We start from the raw sequence: 23,548 nt of genomic DNA on the forward strand, positions 1-23,548 counted from the left end.
CTTGATGAAAAGGCACCTAGTCGAGTAAAGGATCTTGAAACCAAGCCTATCATTGAAAAACACGACGAAAAACTTGAAGATAAAGCTCCCAGTCCAGTTACAGAGAAGGAATCGGAACCTTCACCAACTAAACCTGATGACAAGGTACCTAGTCCTCTAAAGGATATTGAACCCGAATCGTTCATTGCAAAACATGACAGAGAAGTCCCTAGTCCTGTTAAGGAAACAGAAACAAAATCTGAAGTCAAAGCTCACAAAGAACAAGCTAGTCCTACAGAAGTCACCGAGCCCACACCCATCGACACAAAACTTGAAGATAAGGCTCCTAGTCCGGTACAGGATATTGAAACGAAGCTTATCATTGAAAAACACGATGACAAACCTGAGGATACGGCTCCCAGTCCAGTCTCAGAGCAGGGATCGGAACCTTCACCGACTAAACCTGATGACAAGGTACCTAGTCCTCTGAAGGATATTGAACCCGAACCGATTATTGAAAAACGTGACAAAAAAATCCCTAGTCCAGTTGAGGAAACGGAAAAAAAACCTGAAGTCAAAGCTCACAAAGAACAAGCTAGTCCTACAGAAGTCACCGAGCCCACACCCATCGACACAAAACTTGAAGATAAGGCTCCTAGTCCGGTAAAGGAAAAAGTACCGGCACCTACAGCAGTTACACTTGATGAAAAGGCACCTAGTCGAGTAAAGGATCTTGAAGCCAAGCCTATCATTGAAAAACACGACGAAAAACTTAAAGATAAAGCTCCCAGTCCAGTTACAGAGAAGGAATCGGAACCTTCACCAACTAAACCTGATGACAAGGTACCTAGTCCTCTAAAAGATATTGAACCCGAATCGTTCATTGCAAAACATGACAGAGAAGTCCCTAGTCCTGTTAAGGAAACAGAAACAAAATCTGAAGTCAAAGCTCACAAAGAACAAGCTAGTCTTACAGAAGTCACCGAGCCCACACCCATCGACACAAAACTTGAAGATAAGGCTCCTAGTCCGGTAAAGGAAAAAGTACCGGAACCTACAGCAGTTAAACTCGATGAAAAGGTGCCTAGTCCAGTAAAGGATATTGAAACCAAGCCTATCATTGAAAAACACGACGAAAAACTTAAAGATAAAGCTCCCAGTCCAGTTACAGAGAAGGAATCGGAACCTTCACCAACTAAACTTGATGATAAGATACCTAGTCCTCTAAAGGATATTGAACCCGAACCGATCATTGCAAAACGTGACACAGAAGTCCCTAGTCTTGTTAAGGAAATGGAAACAAAATCTGAAGTCAAAGCTCACAAAGAACAAGCAAGTCCTACAGAAGTCACCGAGCCCACACCCATCGACACAAAACTTGAAGATAAGGCTCCTAGTCCGGTACAGGATATTAAAACCAAGCTTATCATTGAAAAACACGATGACAAACCTGAGGATAAGGCTCCCAGTCCAGTCTCAGAGCAGGGATCGGAACCTTCACCGACTAAACCTGATGACAAGGTACCTAGTCCTCTGAAGGATATTGAACCCGAACCGATTATTGAAAAACGTGACAAAAAAATCCCTAGTCCAGTTGAGGAAAAGGAAAAAAAACCTGAAGTCAAAGCTCACAAAGAACAAGCTAGTCCTACAGAAGTCACCGAGCCCACACCCATCGACACAAAACTTGAAGAAAAGGCTCCTAGTCCGGTAAAGGAAAAAGTACCGGAACCTACAGCAGTTAAACTCGATGAAAAGGCGCCTAGTCCAGTAAAGGATATTGAAACCAAGCCTATCATTGAAAAACACGACAAAAAACTTGAAGATAGAGCTCCCAGTCCAGTTACAGAGAAGGAATCGGAACCTTCACCAACTAAACCTGATGACAAGGTACCTAGTCCTCTAAAGGATATTGAACCGGAACAGATCATCTCAAAACGTGACACAGAAGTCCCTAGTCCTGTTAAGGAAACGGAAACAAAATCTGAAGTCAAAGCTCACAAAGAACAAGCTAGTCCTACAGAAGTCACCGAGCCCACACCCATCGACACAAAACTTGAAGATAAGGCTCCTAGTCCGGTACAGGATATTGAAACCAAGCTTATCATTGAAAAACACGATGACGAACCTGAGGATAAGGCTCCCAGTCCAGTCTCAGAGCAGGGATCGGAACCTTCACCGACTAAACCTGATGACAAGGTACCTAGTCCTCTGCAGGATATTGAACCCGAACCGATTATTGAAAAACGTGACAAAAAAATCCCTAGTCCAGTTGAGGAAACGGAAAAAAAACCTGAAGTCAAAGCTCACAAAGAACAAGCTAGTCCTACAGAAGTCACCGAGCCCACACCTATCGACACAAAACTTAAAGATAAGGCTCCTAGTCCGGTAAAGGAAAAAGTACCGGCACCTACAGCAGTTACACTTGATGAAAAGGCACCTAGTCCAGTAAAGGATCTTGAAACCAAGCCTATCATTGAAAAACACGAAGAAAAACTTGAAGATAAAGCTTCCAGTCCAGTTACAGAGAAGGAATCGGAACCTTCACCAACTAAACCTGATGACAAGGTACCTAGTCCTCTAAAGGATATTGAACCGGAACCGATCATTGCAAAACGTGACACAGAAGTCCCTAGTTCTGTTAAGGAAACGGAAACAAAATCTGAAGTCAAAGCTCACAAAGAACAAGCTAGTCCTACAGAAGTCACCGAGCCCACACCCATCGACACAAAACTTGAAGATAAGGCTCCTAGTCCGGTAAAGGAAAAAGTACCGGAATCTACAGCAGATAAACTCGATGAAAAGGCGCCTAGTCCAGTAAAGGATATTGAAACCAAGCCTATCATTGAAAAACACGACAAAAAACTTGAAGATAGAGCTCCCAGTCCAGTTACAGAGAAGGAATCGGAACCTTCACCAACTAAACCTGATGACAAGGTACCTAGTCCTCTAAAGGATATTGAACCGGAACAGATCATCTCAAAACGTGACACAGAAGTCCCTAGTCCTGTTAAGGAAACGGAAACAAAATCTGAAGTCAAAGCTCACAAAGAACAAGCTAGTCCTACAGAAGTCACCGAGCCCACACCCATCGACACAAAACTTGAAGATAAGGCTCCTAGTCCGGTACAGGATATTGAAACCAAGCTTATCATTGAAAAACACGATGACAAACCTGAGGATAAGGCTCCCAGTCCAGTCTCAGAGCAGGGATCGGAACCTTCACCGACTAAACCTGATGACAAGGTACCTAGTCCTCTGCAGGATATTGAACCCGAACCGATTATTGAAAAACGTGACAAAAAAATCCCTAGTCCAGTTGAGGAAACGGAAAAAAAACCTGAAATCAAAGCTCACAAAGAACAAGCTAGTCCTACAGAAGTCACCGAGCCCACACCTATCGACACAAAACTTAAAGATAAGGCTCCTAGTCCGGTAAAGGAAAAAGTACCGACACCTACAGCAGTTACACTTGATGAAAAGGCACCTAGTCCAGTAAAGGATCTTGAAACCAAGCCTATCATTGAAAAACACGAAGAAAAACTTGAAGATAAAGCTTCCAGTCTAGTTACAGAGAAGGAATCGGAACCTTCACCAACTAAACCTGATGACAAGGTACCTAGTCCTCTAAAGGATATTGAACCGGAACCGATCATTGCAAAACGTGACACAGAAGTCCCTAGTCCTGTTAAGGAAACGGAAACAAAATCTGAAGTCAAAGCTCACAAAGAACAAGCTAGTCCTACAGAAGTCACCGAGCCCACACCCATCGACACAAAACTTGAAGATAAGGCTCCTAGTCCGGTACAGGATATTGAAACCAAGCTTATCATTGAAAAACACGATGACAAACCTGAGGATAAGGCTCCCAGTCCAGTCTCAGAGCAGGGATCGGAACCTTCACCGACTAAACCTGATGACAAGGTACCTAGTCCTCTAAAGGATATTGAACCCGAACCGATTATTGAAAAACGTGACAAAAAAATCCCTAGTCCAGTTGAGGAAACGGAAAAAAAACCTGAAGTCAAAGCTCACAAAGAACAAGCTAGTCCTACAGAAGTCACCGAGCCCACACCTATCGACACAAAACTTAAAGATAAGGCTCCTAGTCCGGTAAAGGAAAAAGTACCGACACCTACAGCAGTTACACTTGATGAAAAGGCACCTAGTCCAGTAAAGGATCTTGAAACCAAGCCTATCATTGAAAAACACGAAGAAAAACTTGAAGATAAAGCTTCCAGTCTAGTTACAGAGAAGGAATCGGAACCTTCACCAACTAAAAATGATGACAAGGTACCTAGTCCTCTAAAGGATATTGAACCGGAACCGATCATTGCAAAACGTGACACAGAAGTCCCTAGTCCTGTTAAGGAAACGGAAACAAAATCTGAAGTCAAAGCTCACAAAGAACAAGCTAGTCCTACAGAAGTCACCGAGCCCACACCCATCGACACAAAACTTGAAGATAAGGCTCCTAGTCCGGTAAAGGAAAAAGTACCGGAATCTACAGCAGATAAACTCGATGAAAAGGCGCCTAGTCCAGTAAAGGATATTGAAACCAAGCCTATCATTGAAAAACACGACGAAAAACTTGAAGATAAAGCTCCCAGTCCAGTTACAGAGAAGGAATCGGAACCTTCACCAACTAAACTTGATGACAAGGTACCTAGTCCTCTAAAGGATATTGAACCCGAACCGATCATTGCAAAACGTGACACAGAAGTCCCTAGTCCTGTTAAGGAAACGGAAACAAAATCTGAAGTCAAAGCTCACAAAGAACAAGCTAGTCCTACAGAAGTCACCGAGCCCACACCCATCGACACAAAACTTGAAGATAAGGCTCCTAGTCCGGTACAGGATATTGAAACCAAGCTTATCATTGAAAAACACGATGACAAACCTGAGGATAAGGCTCCCAGTCCAGTCTCAGAGCAGGGATCGGAACCTTCACCGACTAAACCTGATGACAAGGTACCTAGTCCTCTGCAGGATATTGAACCCAAACCTATTATTGAAAAACGTGACAAAAAAATCCCTAGTCCAGTTGAGGAAACGGAAAAAAAACCTGAAGTCAAAGCTCACAAAGAACAAGCTAGTCCTACAGAAGTCACCGAGCCCACACCTATCGACACAAAACTTAAAGATAAGGCTCCTGGTCCGGTAAAGGAAAAAGTACCGGCACCTACAGCAGTTACACTTGATGAAAAGGCACCTAGTCGAGTAAAGGATCTTGAAACCAAGCCTATCATTGAAAAACACGACGAAAAACTTGAAGATAAAGCTCCCAGTCCAGTTACAGAGAAGGAATCGGAACCTTCACCAACTAAACCTGATGACAAGGTACCTAGTCCTCTAAAGGATATTGAACCCGAATCGTTCATTGCAAAACATGACAGAGAAGTCCCTAGTCCTGTTAAGGAAACAGAAACAAAATCTGAAGTCAAAGCTCACAAAGAACAAGCTAGTCCTACAGAAGTCACCGAGCCCACACCTATCGACACAAAACTTAAAGATAAGGCTCCTAGTCCGGTAAAGGAAAAAGTACCGGCACCTACAGCAGTTACACTTGATGAAAAGGCACCTAGTCCAGTGAAGGATCTTGAAACCAAGCCTATCATTGAAAAACACGAAGAAAAACTTGAAGATAAAGCTCCCAGTCCAGTTACAGAGAAGGAATCGGAACCTTCACCAACTAAACTTGATGACAAGGTACCTAGTCCTCTAAAGGATATTGAACCCGAACCGATCATTGCAAAACGTGACACAGAAGTCCCTAGTCCTGTTAAGGAAACGGAAACAAAATCTGAAGTCAAAGCTCACAAAGAACAAGCTAGTCCTACAGAAGTCACCGAGCCCACACCCATCGACACAAAACTTGAAGATAAGGCTCCTTGTCCGGTACAGGATATTGAAACCAACCTTATCATTGAAAAACACGATGACAAACCTGAGGATAAGGCTCCCAGTCCAGTCTCAGAGCAGGAATCGGAACCTTCACCGACTAAACCTGATGACAAGGTACCTAGTCCTCTGAAGGATATTGAACCCGAACCGATTATTGAAAAACGTGACAAAAAAATCCCTAGTCCAGTTGAGGAAACGGAAAAAAAACTTGAAGTCAAAGCTCACAAAGAACAAGCTAGTCCTACAGAAGTCACCGAGCCCACACCTATCGACACAAAACTTAAAGATAAGGCTCCTAGTCCGGTAAAGGAAAAAGTACCGGCACCTACAGCAGTTACACTTGATGAAAAGGCACCTAGTCCAGTAAAGGATCTTGAAACCAAGCCTATCATTGAAAAACACGATGACAAACCTGAGGATAAGGCTCCCAGTCCAGTCTCAGAGCAGGGATCGGAACCTTCACCGACTAAACCTGATGACAAGGTACCTAGTCCTCTGCAGGATATTGAACCCGAACCTATTATTGAAAAACGTGACAAAAAAATCCCTAGTCCAGTTGAGGAAACGGAAAAAAAACCTGAAGTCAAAGCTCACAAAGAACAAGCTAGTCCTACAGAAGTCACCGAGCCCACACCTATCGACACAAAACTTAAAGATAAGGCTCCTAGTCCGGTAAAGGAAAAAGTACCGGCACCTACAGCAGTTACACTTGATGAAAAGGCACCTAGTCCAGTGAAGGATCTTGAAACCAAGCCTATCATGGAAAAACACGAAGAAAAACTTGAAGATAAAGCTCCCAGTCCATTTACAGAGAAGGAATCGGAACCTTCACCAACTAAACCTGATGACAAGGTACCTAGTCCTCTAAAGGATATTGAACCGGAACAGATCATTGCAAAACGTGACACAGAAGTCCCTAGTCCTGTTAAGGAAACGGAAACAAAATCTGAAGTCAAAGCTCACAAAGAACAAGCTAGTCCTACAGAAGTCACCGAGCCCACACCCATCGACACAAAACTTGAAGATAAGGCTCCTAGTCCGGTAAAGGAAAAAGTACCGGAACCTACAGCAGTTAAACTCGATGAAAAGGCGCCTAGTCCAGTAAAGGATATTGAAACCAAGCCTATCATTGAAAAACACGACGAAAAACTTGAAGATAAAGCTCCCAGTCCAGTTACAGAGAAGGAATCGGAACCTTCACCAACTAAACCTGATGACAAGGTACCTAGTCCTCTAAAGGATATTGAACCCGAACCGATCATTGCAAAACGTGACACAGAAGTCCCTAGTCCTGTTAAGAAAACGGAAACAAAATCTGAAGTCAAAGCTCACAAAGAACAAGCTAGACCTACAGAAGTCACCGAGCCCACACCCATCGACACAAAACTTGAAGATAAGGCTCCTAGTCCGGTACAGGATATTGAAACCAAGCTTATCATTGAAAAACACGATGACAAACCTGAGGATAAGGCTCCCAGTCCAGTCTCAGAGCAGGGATCGGAACCTTCACCGACTAAACCTGATGACAAGGTACCTAGTCCTCTGAAGGATATTGAACCCGAACCGATCATTGCAAAACGTGACACAGAAGTCCCTAGTCCTGTTGAGGAAACGAAAAAACAACCTGAAGTCAAAGCTCACAAAGAACAAGCTAGTCCTACAGAAGTCACCCAGCCCACACCCATCGACACAAAACTTGAAGATAAGGCTTCTAGTCCGGTAAAGGAAAAAGTACCGGAACCTACAGCAGTTAAACTCGATGAGAAGGCGCCTAGTCCGGTAAAGGAAAAAGTACCGGAACCTAGAGCAGTAAAACTCGATGAAAAGGCGCCTAGTCCAGTAAAGGATATTGAAACCAAGCTCATCATTGAAAAACACGATGACAAACCTGAGGATAAGGCTCCCAGTCCAGTCTCAGAGCAGGGATCGGAACCTTCACCGACTAAACCTGATGACAAGGTACCTAGTCCTCTGAAGGATATTGAACCCGAACCGATCAATGCAAAACGTGACACAGAAGTCCCTAGTCCTGTTGAGGAAACGAAAAAACAACCTGAAGTCAAAGCTCACAAAGAACAAGCTAGTCCTACAGAAGTCACCCAGCCCACACCCATCGACACAAAACTTGAAGATAAGGCTTCTAGTCCGGTAAAGGAAAAAGTACCGGAACCTACAGCAGTTAAACTCGATGAGAAGGCGCCTAGTCCGGTAAAGGAAAAAGTACCGGAACCTAGAGCAGTAAAACTCGATGAAAAGGCGCCTAGTCCGGTAAAGGAAAAAGTACCGGAACCTACAGTAGTTAAACTCGATGAAAAGGCGCCTAGTCCAGTAAAGGATATTGAAACCAAGCTCATCATTGAAAAACACGATGACAAACCTGAGGATAAGGCTCCCAGTCCAGTTACAGAGAAGGAATCGGAACCTTCACCACATAAACCCGATGAAGAGGTACCTAGTCCTCTAAAGGATGTTGAACCCGAACCGATCATTGCAAAACGTGACACAGAAGTTCCTAGTCCTGTTGAGGAAACGGAAAAACAACCTGAAGTCAAAGCTCACAAAGAACAAGCTAGTCCTACAGAAGTCACCGAGCCCACACCCATCGACACAAAACTTGAAGATAAGGCTCCTAGTCCGGTAAACGAAAAAGTACCGGAACCTACAGCAGTTAAACTCGATGAGAAGGCGCCTAGTCCGGTAAAGGAAAAAGTACCGGAACCTACAGCAGTTAAAGTCGACGAAAAGGCGCCTAGTCCGGTAAAGGAAAAAGTACCGGAACCTACAGTAGTTAAACTCGATGAAAAGGCGCCTAGTCCAGGAAAGGATATTGAAACCAAGCTCATCATTGAAAAACACGATGACAAACCTGAGGATAAGGCTCCTAGTCCAGTTACAGAAAAGGAATCGGAACCTTCACCACATAAACCCGATGAAGAGGTACCTAGTCCTCTAAAGGATATTGAACCCGAACCGATCATTGCAAAACGTGACACAGAAGTCCCTAGTCCTGTTAAGGAAACGGAAACAAAATCTGAAGTCAAAGCTCACAAAGAACAAGCTAGTCCTACAGAAGTCACCGAGCCCACACCCATCGACACAAAACTAAAAGATAAGGCGCCTAGTCCGGTAAAGGAAAAAGTACTGGAACCTACAGCAGTTAAACTCGATGAAAAGACGCCTAGTCCAGTAAAGGATATTGAAACTAAGCCTATCATTGAAAAACACGACGAAAAACTTGAGGATAAGGCTCCCAGTCCAGTTACAGAGAAGGAAACTGAACTTTCACCACATAAACCCGATGAAGAGGTATCTAGTCCTCCAAAGGATATTGAACCCGAACCGATCATTGCGAAACGTGACATAAAAGTCCCTAGTCCTGTTAAGGAAACGGAAACAAAATCTGAAGTCAAAGCTCACAAAGAACAAGCTAGTCGTACAGAAGTCACCGAGCCCACACCCATTGACACAAAACTTGAAGATAAGGCTCCTAGTCCGGTAAAGGAAAAAATACCGGAACCTACAGGAGTTAAATTCGATGAAAAGGCGCCTAGTCCGGTAAAGGAAAAAGTACCGGAACCTACAGCAGTTAAAGTCGACGAAAAGGCGCCTAGTCCGGTAAAGGAAAAAGTACCGGAACCTACATCAGTTAAACTCGATGAAAAGGCGCCTAGTCCAGTAAAGGATATTGAAACCAAGCTCATCATTGAAAAACGCGATGACAAACCTGAGGATAAGGCTCACAGTCCAGTTACAGAGAAGGAATCGGAACCTTCACCAACTAAACCTGATGACAAGGTACCTAGTCCTCTAAAGGATATTGAATCTGAATCGGTCATTGCAAAACGTGATACAGAAGTCCCTAGTCCTGTTAAGGAAACGGAAACAAAATCTGAAGTCAAAGCTCACAGAGAACAAGCTAGTCCTACAGATGTCACCGAGCCCACACCTATCGACACAAAACTTGAAGATAAGGCTCCTAGTCCGGTAAAGGAAAAAGTACCGGAACTTACTGCAGTTAAACTCGATGAAAAGGCGCCTAGTCCAGTAAAGGATATTGAAACCAAGCTCATCATTGAAAAACACGATGACAAACCTGAGGATAAGGCTCCCAGTCCAGTTACAGAGAAGGAATCGGTACCTTCACCAACTAAACCTGATGACAAGGTACCTAGTCCTCTAAAGGATATTGAACCCGAACCGATCATTGCAAAACGTGATACAGAAGTCCCTAGTCCTGTTAAGGAAACGGAAACAAAATCTGAAGTCAAAGCTCACAGAGAACAAGCTAGTCCTACAGATGTCACCGAGCCCACACCTATCGACACAAAACTTGAAGATAAGGCTCCTAGTCCGGTAAAGGAAAAAGTACCGGAACTTACAGCAGTTAAACTCGATGAAAAGGCGCCTAGTCCGGTAAAGGAAAAAGTACTGGAACCTACAGCAGTTAAACTCGATGAAAAGACGCCTAGTCCAGTAAAGGATATTGAAACTAAGCCTATCATTGAAAAACACGACGAAAAACTTGAGGATAAGGCTCCCAGTCCAGTTACAGAGAAGGGAACTGAACTTTCACCACATAAACCCGATGAAGAGGTATCTAGTCCTCCAAAGGATATTGAACCCGAACCGATCATTGCGAAACGTGACATAAAAGTCCCTAGTCCTGTTAAGGAAACGGAAACAAAATCTGAAGTCAAAGCTCACAAAGAACAAGCTAGTCGTACAGAAGTCACCGAGCCCACACCCATTGACACAAAACTTGAAGATAAGGCTCCTAGTCCGGTAAAGGAAAAAATACCGGAACCTACAGGAGTTAAATTCGATGAAAAGGCGCCTAGTCCGGTAAAGGAAAAAGTACCGGAACCTACAGCAGTTAAAGTCGACGAAAAGGCGCCTAGTCCGGTAAAGGAAAAAGTACCGGAACCTACATCAGTTAAACTCGATGAAAAGGCGCCTAGTCCAGTAAAGGATATTGAAACCAAGCTCATCATTGAAAAACGCGATGACAAACCTGAGGATAAGGCTCACAGTCCAGTTACAGAGAAGGAATCGGAACCTTCACCAACTAAACCTGATGACAAGTTACCTAGTCCTCTAAAGGATATTGAATCTGAATCGGTCATTGCAAAACGTGATACAGAAGTCCCTAGTCCCGTTAAGGAAACGGAAACAAAATCTGAAGTCAAAGCTTACAAAGAACAAGCTAGTCGTACAGAAGTCACCGAGCCCACACCCATCGACACAAAACTTGAAGATAAGGCTCCTAGTCCGGTAAAGGAAAAAGTACCGGAACCTACAGGAGTTAAACTCGATGAAAAGGCGCCTAGTCCAGTAAAGGATATTGAAACCAAGCTCATCATTGAAAAACACGATGACAAACCTGAGGATAAGGCTCCCAGTCCAGTTACAGAGAAGGAATCGGTACCTTCACCAAGTAAACCTGATGACAAGGTACCTAGTCCTCTAAAGGATATTGAACCCGAACCGATCATTGCAAAACGTGATACAGAAGTCCCTAGTCCTGTTAAGGAAACGGAAAAAAAATCTGAAGTCAAAGCTCACAAAGAACAAGCTAGTCCTACAGATGTCACCGAGCCCACACCTATCGACACAAAACTTGAAGATAAGGCTCCTAGTCCGGTAAAGGAAAAAGTACTGGAACCTACAGCAGTTAAACTAGATGAAAAGGCGCCTAGTCCGGTAAAAGAAAAAATACCGGAACCTACAGCAGTTAAACTCGATGAAAAGGCGCCTAGTCCAGTAAAGGATATTGAAACCAAGCTCATCATTGAAAAACACGATGACAAACCTGAGGATAAGGCTCCCAGTCCAGTTACAGAGAAGGAATCGGTACCTTCACCAACTAAACCTGATGACAAGGTACCTAGTCCTCTAAAGGATATTGAACCCGAAGCGATCATTGCAAAACGTGATACAGAAGTCCCTAGTCCTGTTAAGGAAACGGAAACAAAATCTGAAGTCAAAGCTCACAGAGAACAAGCTAGTCCTACAGATGTCACCGAGCCCACACCTATCGACACAAAACTTGAAGATAAGGCTCCTAGTCCGGTAAAGGAAAAAGTACCGGAACTTACAGCAGTTAAACTCGATGAAAAGGCGCCTAGTCCAGTAAAGGATATTGAAACCAAGCTCATCATTGAAAAACACGATGACAAACCTGAGGATAAGGCTCCCAGTCCAGTTACAGAGAAGGAATCGGAACCTTCACCAACTAAACCTGATGACAAGGTACCTAGTCCTCTAAAGGATATTGAACCCGAACCGATCATTGCAAAACGTGATACAGAAGTCCCTAGTCCTGTTAAGGAAACGGAAACAAAATCTGAAGTCAAAGCTCACAGAGAACAAGCTAGTCCTACAGATGTCACCGAGCCCACACCTATCGACACAAAACTTGAAGATAAGGCTCCTAGTCCGGTAAAGGAAAAAGTACCGGAACTTACTGCAGTTAAACTCGATGAAAAGGCGCCTAGTCCAGTAAAGGATATTGAAACCAAGCTCATCATTGAAAAACACGATGACAAACCTGAGGATAAGGCTCCCAGTCCAGTTACAGAGAAGGAATCGGTACCTTCACCAACTAAACCTGATGACAAGGTACCTAGTCCTCTAAAGGATATTGAACCCGAACCGATCATTGCAAAACGTGATACAGAAGTCCCTAGTCCTGTTAAGGAAACGGAAACAAAATCTGAAGTCAAAGCTCACAGAGAACAAGCTAGTCCTACAGATGTCACCGAGCCCACACCTATCGACACAAAACTTGAAGATAAGGCTCCTAGTCCGGTAAAGGAAAAAGTACCGGAACTTACAGCAGTTAAACTCGATGAAAAGGCGCCTAGTCCGGTAAAGGAAAAAGTACTGGAACCTACAGCAGTTAAACTCGATGAAAAGACGCCTAGTCCAGTAAAGGATATTGAAACTAAGCCTATCATTGAAAAACACGACGAAAAACTTGAGGATAAGGCTCCCAGTCCAGTTACAGAGAAGGAAACTGAACTTTCACCACATAAACCCGATGAAGAGGTATCTAGTCCTCCAAAGGATATTGAACCCGAACCGATCATTGCGAAACGTGACATAAAAGTCCCTAGTCCTGTTAAGGAAACGGAAACAAAATCTGAAGTCAAAGCTCACAAAGAACAAGCTAGTCGTACAGAAGTCACCGAGCCCACACCCATCGACACAAAACTTGAAGATAAGGCTCCTAGTCCGGTAAAGGAAAAAATACCGGAACCTACAGGAGTTAAACTCGATGAAAAGGCGCCTAGTCCGGTAAAGGAAAAAGTACCGGAACCTACAGCAGTTAAAGTCGACGAAAAGGCGCCTAGTCCGGTAAAGGAAAAAGTACCGGAACCTACATCAGTTAAACTCGATGAAAAGGCGCCTAGTCCAGTAAAGGATATTGAAACCAAGCTCATCATTGAAAAACGCGATGACAAACCTGAGGATAAGGCTCACAGTCCAGTTACAGAGAAGGAATCGGAACCTTCACCAACTAAACCTGATGACAAGTTACCTAGTCCTCTAAAGGATATTGAATCTGAATCGGTCATTGCAAAACGTGATACAGAAGTCCCTAGTCCTGTTAAGGAAACGGAAACAAAATCTGAAGTCAAAGCTCACAAAGAACAAGCTAGTCCTACAGATGTCACCGAGCCCACACCTATCGACACAAAACTTGAAGATAAGGCTCCTAGTCCGGTAAAGGAAAAAGTACTGGAACCTACAGCAGTTAAACTAGATGAAAAGGCGCCTAGTCCGGTAAAAGAAAAAGTACCGGAACCTACAGCAGTTAAACTCGATGAAAAGGCGCCTAGTCCAGTAAAGGATATTGAAACCAAGCTCATCATTGAAAAACACGTTGACAAACCTGAGGATAAGGCTCCCAGTCCAGTTACAGAGAAGGAATCGGAACCTTCACCAACTAAACCTGATGACAAGGTACCTAGTCCTCTAAAGGATATTGAACCCGAACCGATCATTGCAAAACGTGATACAGAAGTCCCTAGTCCTGTTAAGAAAACGGAAACAAAATCTGAAGTCAAAGCTCACAAAGAACAAGCTAGTCCTACAGAAGTCACCGATCCCACACCTATCGACACAAAACTTGAAGTTAAGGCTCCTAGTCCGGTAAAGGAAAAAGTACCGGAACCTACAGCAGTTAAACTCGATGAAAAGGCGCCTAGTCCAGTAAAGGATATTGAAACCAAGCTCATCATTGAAAAACACAATGACAAACCTGAGGATAAGGCTCCCAGTCCAGTTACAGAGAAGGAATCGGTACCTTCACCAACTAAACCTGATGACAAGGTACCTAGTCCTCTAAAGGATATTGAACCCGAACCGATCATTGCAAAACGTGATACAGAAGTCCCTAGTCCTGTTAAGGAAACGGAAACAAAATCTGAAGTCAAAGCTCACAGAGAACAAGCTAGTCCTACAGATGTCACCGAGCCCACACCTATCGACACAAAACTTGAAGATAAGGCTCCTAGTCCGGTAAAGGAAAAAGTACTGGAACCTACAGCAGTTAAACTCGATGAAAAGACGCCTAGTCCAGTAAAGGATATTGAAACTAAGCCTATCATTGAAAAACACGACGAAAAACTTGAGGATAAGGCTCCCAGTCCAGTTACAGAGAAGGAAACTGAACTTTCACCACATAAACCCGATGAAGAGGTATCTAGTCCTCCAAAGGATATTGAACCCGAACCGATCATTGCGAAACGTGACATAAAAGTCCCTAGTCCTGTTAAGGAAACGGAAACAAAATCTGAAGTCAAAGCTCACAAAGAACAAGCTAGTCGTACAGAAGTCACCGAGCCCACACCCATCGACACAAAACTTCAAGATAAGGCTCCTAGTCCGGTGAAAGAAAAAGTATCTGATCCTACAGCAGGTAAACTCGATGAAAAGGCACCTAGTCCAGTAGAGGATATTGAAATCAAGCCTATCATTAAAAAACTCGGCGACAAACCTGCGGGTAAGGCTCCCAGTCCAGTAGCAGAGCAGGAATCTAAACCTTCACCGACTCAATCCGATGAAATGGTACCTAGTCCTCTAAAAGATATTGAACCCGAACCGATCAATGCAAAACGTGACACAGAAGTCCCTAGTCCTGTTGGGGTAACGGAAAAAGAACCTGTAATTGAAGCTCACAAAGGAAAGACTAGCCCTACAGAAGTCACTGTGCCCACTCCTATCGACACAAAACTTGAAGATAAGGCTTATAGTTCGTTAAAGGAAAAAGTACCTGAACCTACAAAAGTTAAACTCGACGAAAAGGCACCTAGTCCTGTAAAGGATATTGAAACTAAGCCTATCAAAGAAAAACACGACGAAAAACTTGAGGATAAGGCTCCTAGTCCGGTGAAAGGAATTGTATCTGAACCTACAGCAATTAAATTTGATCAAAAGGCGCCTAGTCCATTAAAGGATATTGAAACTAAGCCTGTCATTGAAAAACAGGACGAAAAACTTGAGGATAAGTCTCCTAGTCCAGTAAAAGAAAAAATATCTGAGCCTACTGCAGCTAAACTCGATGAAAAGGCACCTAGCCCCGTAAAGGATATTGAAACCAGGCCTGTCATTGTAAAACACGACGAAAAACTTGAGGATAAGGCTCCTAGTCCGGTGAAAGAAAAAATATCTGAACCTGCAGCAGCTAAAATCGACGAAAAGGCATCTAGTCCAGTAAAGGATATTGAAATCAAGCCTATCATTGAAAAACACGACGAAAAACTTGAGGATAAGAGTCCTAGTCCGGTGAAAGAAAAAGTATCTGAACCTACAGCAGCTAAACTCGATGCAAAGGCACCTAGTCCAGTAAAGGATATTAAAACCAGGCCTATCACTGAAAAGCACGACGAAAAACTTGAGGATAAGACTCCTAGTCCGGTGAAACAAAAAATATCTGAACCTGCAGCAGCTAAATTTGATGAAAAGGCACCTAGTCCAGTAAAGGATGTTGAAACCAAGCCTTTCATTGTAAAACACGATGAAAAACTTGAGGATAAGAGTCCTAGTCCGGTGAACGAAAAAGTATCTGAACCTACAGCAGCTAAACTCGATGAAAAGACGCCTAGTCTAGTAAAGGATAGTGAAACTAAGCCTGTCATTGAAAAACACGACAAAAAACTTGAGGATAAGGCTCCTAGTCCGGTGAATGAAAAAGTATCTGAACCTACAGCAGCTAAAATTGACGAAAAGGCACCGAGTCCAGTAAAGGATATTGAAATCAAGCCTGTCATTAAAAAACTCGACGAGAAACCTGAGAGTAAGTCTCCCAGTTCTGTTACAGACCAGGAATCTGAACTTTCACCTACTAAACCTGATGAAAAGGTACCTACACCTCTCCAGGATATTGAACCCGAACCGATCACTGCAAAACGTGACACAGGAGTCCCTAGTCCTGTTGAGGAATCGAAAACAAAACCCGAAGTCGAAGCTCACAAACAAAAGGCTAGCCCTTCAGAAGTCACTGAACCGACACCCATTGACACAAAACTTGAGGATAAGGCTCCTAGTCCGGTGAAAGAAATAGTATCTAAACCTACAGCAGCTAAACTTGATGAAAAGGCACCTAGTCTAATAAAGGATATCGAAACAAAGTCAATCATTGAAGAACACGTCGATAAGCTTGAGGATAAGGTTCCAAGTCCAGTAACACAAAAGGTATCTCCACTTACATTATCAAAACTCGACGAAAAGGTGCCCAGTCCTGTAAAGGATGTTGAATCTAAGCCTATGATGGGACCTGCAGCAGCTAAACTCGACCAAAAACTGCATAGCACCGAACTTAAAACAGATAAGATTTGCGCAACAAAGGAAACTGAATTCGACGAAATGGCTTCCGCTCAAGTTGACGACAAGGAAGTTGTTCCAGTTGCAGAAAAATCTTTTCAATTAAAATCGGAGGACACGGAAGATAGTTCACAAGATTATTTAATTGTTGAAGAAATATCTCTTACTGAGGATAAAAAAGAGAGAACTATTACATTAAATGGTAAAAATATTTTACAAATAACGACTATCACAACAAGGAAAGAACTTTTGACCAATGATAACACGGCTGAAAAGAAATTAAGGACTACTATTGTTACCGTCACAGAATCTATATTACCAGAAGGTGTAACAGAAAAGACAAAAGACATAAAAGTATATATCTCCGATTATGGAGTAGAACCTCACTTATCCGATGAATTTGAAGAAATTGGTGACCCTGTTACTGAAGTGTCATGTGAAAGAAGGAAAGTATATAGAAATAATACTACTGTCCAACAAAAAATATCGAAAACAATTACCAAACAGACGTTAGTGAATAGAAAATACAATATCAAGGTAACAAAGACGACAGTTAAGACTGTTACAGAAGAAGAGTATCCTGACGGTGCCCAATCGGTAACTACAAGTGAAGAAGTTTTGTTTGATGACAAATCTGTATTACCCACATATAAAACAGTGTTAGAAAAATCACAAGCTATGGCCGCTAGTGAGTCTTCATCAGACTTAACTTCAGTAACATTTAAAGAAGAAAAACCAGGATCTGAACAATCTGGCTCACAGATTGAAGATATTCCAGAAGATTTTATCATCATTGAGCAACCTAAAACTACATCGTCTACAAAATTAGAAAACATATCCGAAAGTGGTATAAATATAATTAGAAAAACGACAATAACAATAATTGAAGAAATATTTGGAAATACCAAAACCAACACAAAAAAAATTAGAACTGTTAAAATATCAACTATTGAAGATGAATATCCTGATAAAACCTTAAAAACTACAACTAATAAAGAAATTTCTGTAGTTGATGAAATTCTTCATCCAGATAAGAGTCAAATAGAACAAAACACTGATTTGGCTGATTTTGAATATTCAGAGGAACCTTTAGAAGAATCTACTACAGAAATTGCGTCTATTACAGAAAACGATGTAACAATAAAACGTAAAATAATCACCACTAAAACAACTCAAGTATTTTATAATATTTCTAGAAAAATTAAATGTACTAAAGTTACCATAAAAATTGTAACAGAAGATGAATATCCTGATGGTACTGTAAGTATAAAAGCTACTGAATCAACATCATTTACTGAAGAATATGTCGATACAAATTACGTAAAAGAAAAAATTAATCAACAAACTAAGAAACAAACAAAACAGGAAGTAAGAATTGACGAAGAAAACAAAATGACTCCCCAAGTCAATGGAGAATCTATACTTCGAAAAGAATATCATTCAAGCAAAGATACCCATAGATTTGTGAAAGACAAGGAAAGTTTAAGTGATAAGACAAAAGCTGACTCAGAAGTTGGAAAATTTGAAAACTATAAAGAATTAAAACCACACGCAGCAACAAAACCAGTGAGTGAAACAGAACGAATGCTACATGAAGAAAGATCATTCGCATCCAAACTTGATACAAAATCATCATCAGTATGTATGCCACACGGTAGTAGTAAAAATATATTGGAGGACACTGAAAGGGAAAGGCCTATTCAATCTTTGACGCATAGTAGCTCTGAAGACATTTCGAAAGAAATTAGCTTAGAAGAAAAATATTCATTTGAAAGCACAGAGAAAAGTCAAAAGCAAGCAGTTAAAGAAAAACAAACACAACTTTCAATGTATGGCTCTAACACAGATACAATTTCTCACACTAAAGAAAATGTTTTACCGACGGATATGGAGTATTCTCCTGAGAAGGCAGTTCAATTAGTAGAAAGTATACACAAAGCTTTTAGTGACGAAAAAGTGCAACAGGGTATTAAGTCAGAGTTTGTCGATTCTCTGACAGTGTTCCCTGAATGCGAAAGGGTATCTACTCCACCTACTGTTCCTGTTAGCCCATTACCAAAGGTTCCAAGTAATTTCCAAGATATTAAAACAAGTGATGGTGTACAAAGCGAAGTAACTTATGATAAAACACATGAAAATGAAGAAACTATTACTAAAGTTGTTCACGTAGGTGACGATGTTCTCACACAAAAAATTTCAACATCTACAGAAAAACTACCCAAAACATTAAAAAGTAATTTTGAAGATGACCCTGATAATCTCAATTTAATGCAAACAATAGGTAAAATTAAAACTGAAACTGACACTGTCACAAAAATTATTAAAGAAGGTGAAAACGTCGTCACACAAACAATAACAACAGTAACCACAAAAGAAATAATATCAAGAGAAGATGGTACGCCTCAAAACATTAAGACAACCATTGAAACTACTACGCTTAGCAAAAGTTCCGATGGGTCTACAACAACTACTAGGGACACACAAACTTTACTTTCTGAATGTTCTTCCAGCCTCAAATCTACCTCATTAATGGATTTATATCCAAAAGATAGTAAATTAGAAAAATTCTACCTCGAAACTTATGATGATAAGACTGATTCTATTTCAAGTAGTGAAGAAAAAAAACCTCAAGCGTCTTCCACTACTCCCATAATCATGGACATGAAAAAAGAGGAAATTTATTCTAAATCTGATTTGTTAATAGAATCTGATGATTCTGAAGAAAATGTAGAAGATACTATAATTGACACAGATGTAAGTAAACGGGTTATTAAAGAAAATAATATGGATGTAGTGGAAACAATTACAACAACCACAAAAAAAGAGACATTAAGAATAAATGAAAATAAGAAAAATATAAAAACGACTATCGAAACGATTACAACTAAAGAATATCCTGGCGGTTCTAAAGATATTCAAAAAAATGTTGAAGTTAAAGTAGAAGAAGTAAATGTTGATACAGATAGTAACATTGATAAGATACTAAGTGACTTTATTTTATATGGTGAACCAGAAGAAAATGTCTCGACAAAAACTGAAGAAATACTTATTGATAATATTATTATTAAAAGAACAATTTTGACTAAAATCATCAAAACAAAGTATTCTGATAATAATAATCACATACGAAAAATCAAGACCGTTACTACTGTTACTACAACTGATGAGTACCCAGACGGGTCGTCTCAAACTAAAATAGATTGTAGTACTTCCTTGACTGAGGTTGAGGAGCAAGATGTAATAGAAACTACAGAACTTCATGACTATACAACTATAGAAAACAAAACAGTTGACGTTGAAACACAAGAAAAAAATGTAGTCTCAGACGGTAAAAATATATACCAGCTAATTACTACAACTACTACAAAAGAAATTTTAACAACTAGTGATAAGTCGAAAAAAAAGTTAAAAACTACAATTGAAAAAATTATTGAATCAACGTTTTATAACGGAGTTAAAGAAATCACTAAAAATACACAAGTATTGATTTCGGATTATAATCTAGAATCTGTGGATGATATTCCTGAAGGTTTTGAGCTTACTGGAGAACCACACGAAGAAACGAGTGAAGAAGTGGAATTTGTAAAGGAAAATGAAATAAATATTAAACGAACAATTACAACTACTATTATTAGTCAGGAGCTACATAATGTATCAAAAAATATCAAACGAATTAAAAAAACTACAAAAACTGTCGTTTCAGATGAATACCCTGATGGATCTACTATTATTAAAACAAGTGAAAAAATATCAACAGTTGATGATGATTTACAATTATATCATAAAGAAAAATCTCCTCTTTTACTATCGAAAGATATATTATCTGAAAAATTATCGCCAATTTCAACACATGAAGAGGATAATGAAAAAATAGAAGAATTACTTGAAGATCTTAGCGTCAAAGGAGAACCTGAAGAAACCGAAACAAGCGAAGACAAAGAAATAAAGTACGAAGATTTTATAATACAAAGAAATATCACGGTAAAAGTTACTAAAATAAACTATGCTGATAATAACGGAACAGTGAAAAAAATTAAATGTATTACAACTACTACAACTGCCGATAAGTACCCAGATGGCTCTTCGCGAATCAGTGTTGACAAAAGACAATCGATCTGTGACGTCAATGGCGAAGAAAGAATGCAATCAGATGATGGCCTGGACGAATTTATACATGTCTTAGATAAATCTGTCAACGTTGATAACCAACAAAAAACTATTGTAAGGGATGGGTTAAATGTCGTACAATTGATAAATATAATTACCACTAAAGAGACATTAGCCACTGAAGATTATTCTATGAAAATTATAAAAACTACTATAGAAACTGTCACTGAAACTAAATTGCCAAATGGAATTACTGAAGTTACAAGAGACGTAAAAATTACAGTTTCTGATTATACTAGTGACTCTTTTGATGAAAATCTAGTTGGTTATATACAACTAGGAGATCCTGATACAAAAACAAGTATAGAAACGGAAGAAATCATTGAAGATGGCAAAATTATAAACAGGAAAACAACCATAACTATAATTAGAGAAGAATTTGAAAATGCGGAAACTAAAAGTAAAAAAGTAAGAACTACTACACGAACTACGACTGAAGATGAATATCCAGATGGGGCAATTATAATTAAAAAAAGTGAAAAAGTCTCCGTTGCCGACTTCCTCCTTAAAGAACCTAGCACTAATGGTAGTCTGGAACCTGTAGATTCATATGACGGGGAAAGCGAAGTTGTAGAAAGCACTTCACAGGATACAGTTGTCAACAATGAAATAATAAAAAAAGGAAATACAGAGATTAAACGCACAATTACTACGAAAACTAAAAAAGAAATTTTAGCGAGCTCCGATAAAGATATCGAACGTGTAAGAACTACAATTGAGACTATTACTGATGATTTATATCCCAATGGACTAATAGAAACTACGAAAGACATTAAGATAACAATCTCTGAATCACAAAAAACATATAATAGTGATTTACAAGCTGCGCTCTATGGATTGAAACCAACTGGTAAAGTAAAAACAGCAGTTGACAAAAAAACGAATATAATATTTACAGACGATTCAAAAAAAATTGATCAAATCATAACAACGTACATTACCAAGGAAGAAATGATTAATTCTGAAATAAATTTATTCGCTGTTAAAACTGTAACTGAAACTGTAACAGAAAATAAAAATGAAGATGGAATAACACAGATCACTAATGATTTGAATACACAAGTAACATATCTCCCTCAAGGTACAAGCCTAGACGACTGGTCTCCAGAGGAATTGGATCGAATAGAAAAAGGACCTACTATGGATACAAAATCTATGGAGCTAAGCAAGCCAGAGGATATTAAAGATTTAAAACCTTCTATTTCTGAGTTACCACTAGAAAGGAAACCAGACCCACAGACTGAACATAAAGCTAAGAAAAGATCTCCAATCGGAGAAATAACTACTGAAACTGATACTTTTACCAAAATCGTTAAGGAAGGTGACAACGAAATAACGCAAACAATTACTATAGTTACAACAAAAGAAGTCATAAGTCCTGAAAAAATTAAAGTAACTGTTGAAACGACGACCGTAAGTAAAGGAAGTGACGGTGTAACTAAAACTACAAAGTCAACAAAAACAACAATATCTGAAATAAAGGAAGAATATGAAGAAATAATTGATACGGGTGAAAGTGAGAAATCGTTCTCTAAGCTGTCATCAAAAGCAAGTGATCTACGAAGTTCTTCTGCAGCTAGTGACGATTTAGATCACCCAGGTATTTCATCTCCACCTTCTGATATTAGCTCCAGAGAATCACGAGCTGCTACACATATTTGGGGAACGGAGAGTAGTGGAATGTACTATAGTGACGATGACGGTCAAGCTAGTCCAAGTAGTACAAAGTCCCAAATAGCACATTCACCGAGATCAAATTTAAGCTTTGAGCTTGACACAAAATCACCTCATTTAAGAGAGTTAAGTCACGATAGTTTCCCAAAAACAGAATTTGATCCAATGTCGACCTCAATTTATGGACAATTACCTGATGACGATTCATGTACATATTCAACACATTCCGAAGATAAGACTGAAATTCACTTTACAGATAAATCACTATCCAAAACAACGGAACAATTTTTATCGCATGAACAGTCACAATCCGAAATTAAAATTCATTCCAAAGCGTCAGATGCATCATTTTTGAAAGAAGCCGACGAGCATTTTGAAAAAGCCATAGAAGAACATAAAAAAGTGAGTGGCTCTGACGTAATATCGAGTGTAACTGGTAAATATAAATTGGATCAGCAAGAATATTCTAGTATTAGTCATCTGGAAAGTGAATCAGAGTCAACCTCACTAACACTTAAAGATATCAAAACAGAATCAAAAAAAATAAGTTCTTGCTCATCAACTAGCAGCAGCAGTAAAACTGAATCAAAATCTGAAAAAAGTTATTCGAAAGATCCCATAGAATCTTGGGGTAAACCTCTGGGACTACCAAGTCCAATATTGCCACCCAGTCAAGTAGATGGAAAAAGTACACCGAAGAAACAACTTAGCGCAAACGTATTAAATAAAAATAAGATAAATCAAGAAAAAAGTAAAGAAGCTAAAAGAGCTGCAGAGTCTCCTACGAAGAAAAAATCCCCAGCTCCTATTTATATGGATCTAACATATGTTCCCCACCATGGAAATTCATACTACTCTGCTATTGAGTTCTTCAAACGGGTCCGTGCTCGATATTACGTCTTTTCTGGAACGGAGCCATCAAAAGAAATATACAACGCTCTCCTTGATGCGAAAAAGACTTGGGAAGATAAAGATTTAGGTAAATTTATTTATGATT

General features: G+C 40.3%; 1 protein-coding gene across 1 annotated transcript in view; it reads left to right on the forward strand.

Annotated features, from left to right (window-relative positions):
- Positions 1-23,548, forward strand: part of LOC146539722 (uncharacterized) — a 126,783-nt gene that overhangs the window by 99,664 nt on the left and 3,571 nt on the right. Inside the window, exon 9 of the mRNA XM_085185201.1 lies at positions 13-23,530. Coding sequence (XP_085041327.1) covers positions 13-23,530 — 23,518 coding nt within the window. The remainder of the gene's footprint in view (positions 1-12; positions 23,531-23,548) is intronic.

The sequence above is a fragment of the Heliconius melpomene genome, chromosome 4, assembly GCF_056956725.1.
Source record: "Heliconius melpomene rosina isolate 202511_hmr_F chromosome 4, ASM5695672v1, whole genome shotgun sequence".
In the NCBI taxonomy this organism is placed as follows: Eukaryota; Metazoa; Arthropoda; class Insecta; order Lepidoptera; family Nymphalidae; genus Heliconius; species Heliconius melpomene.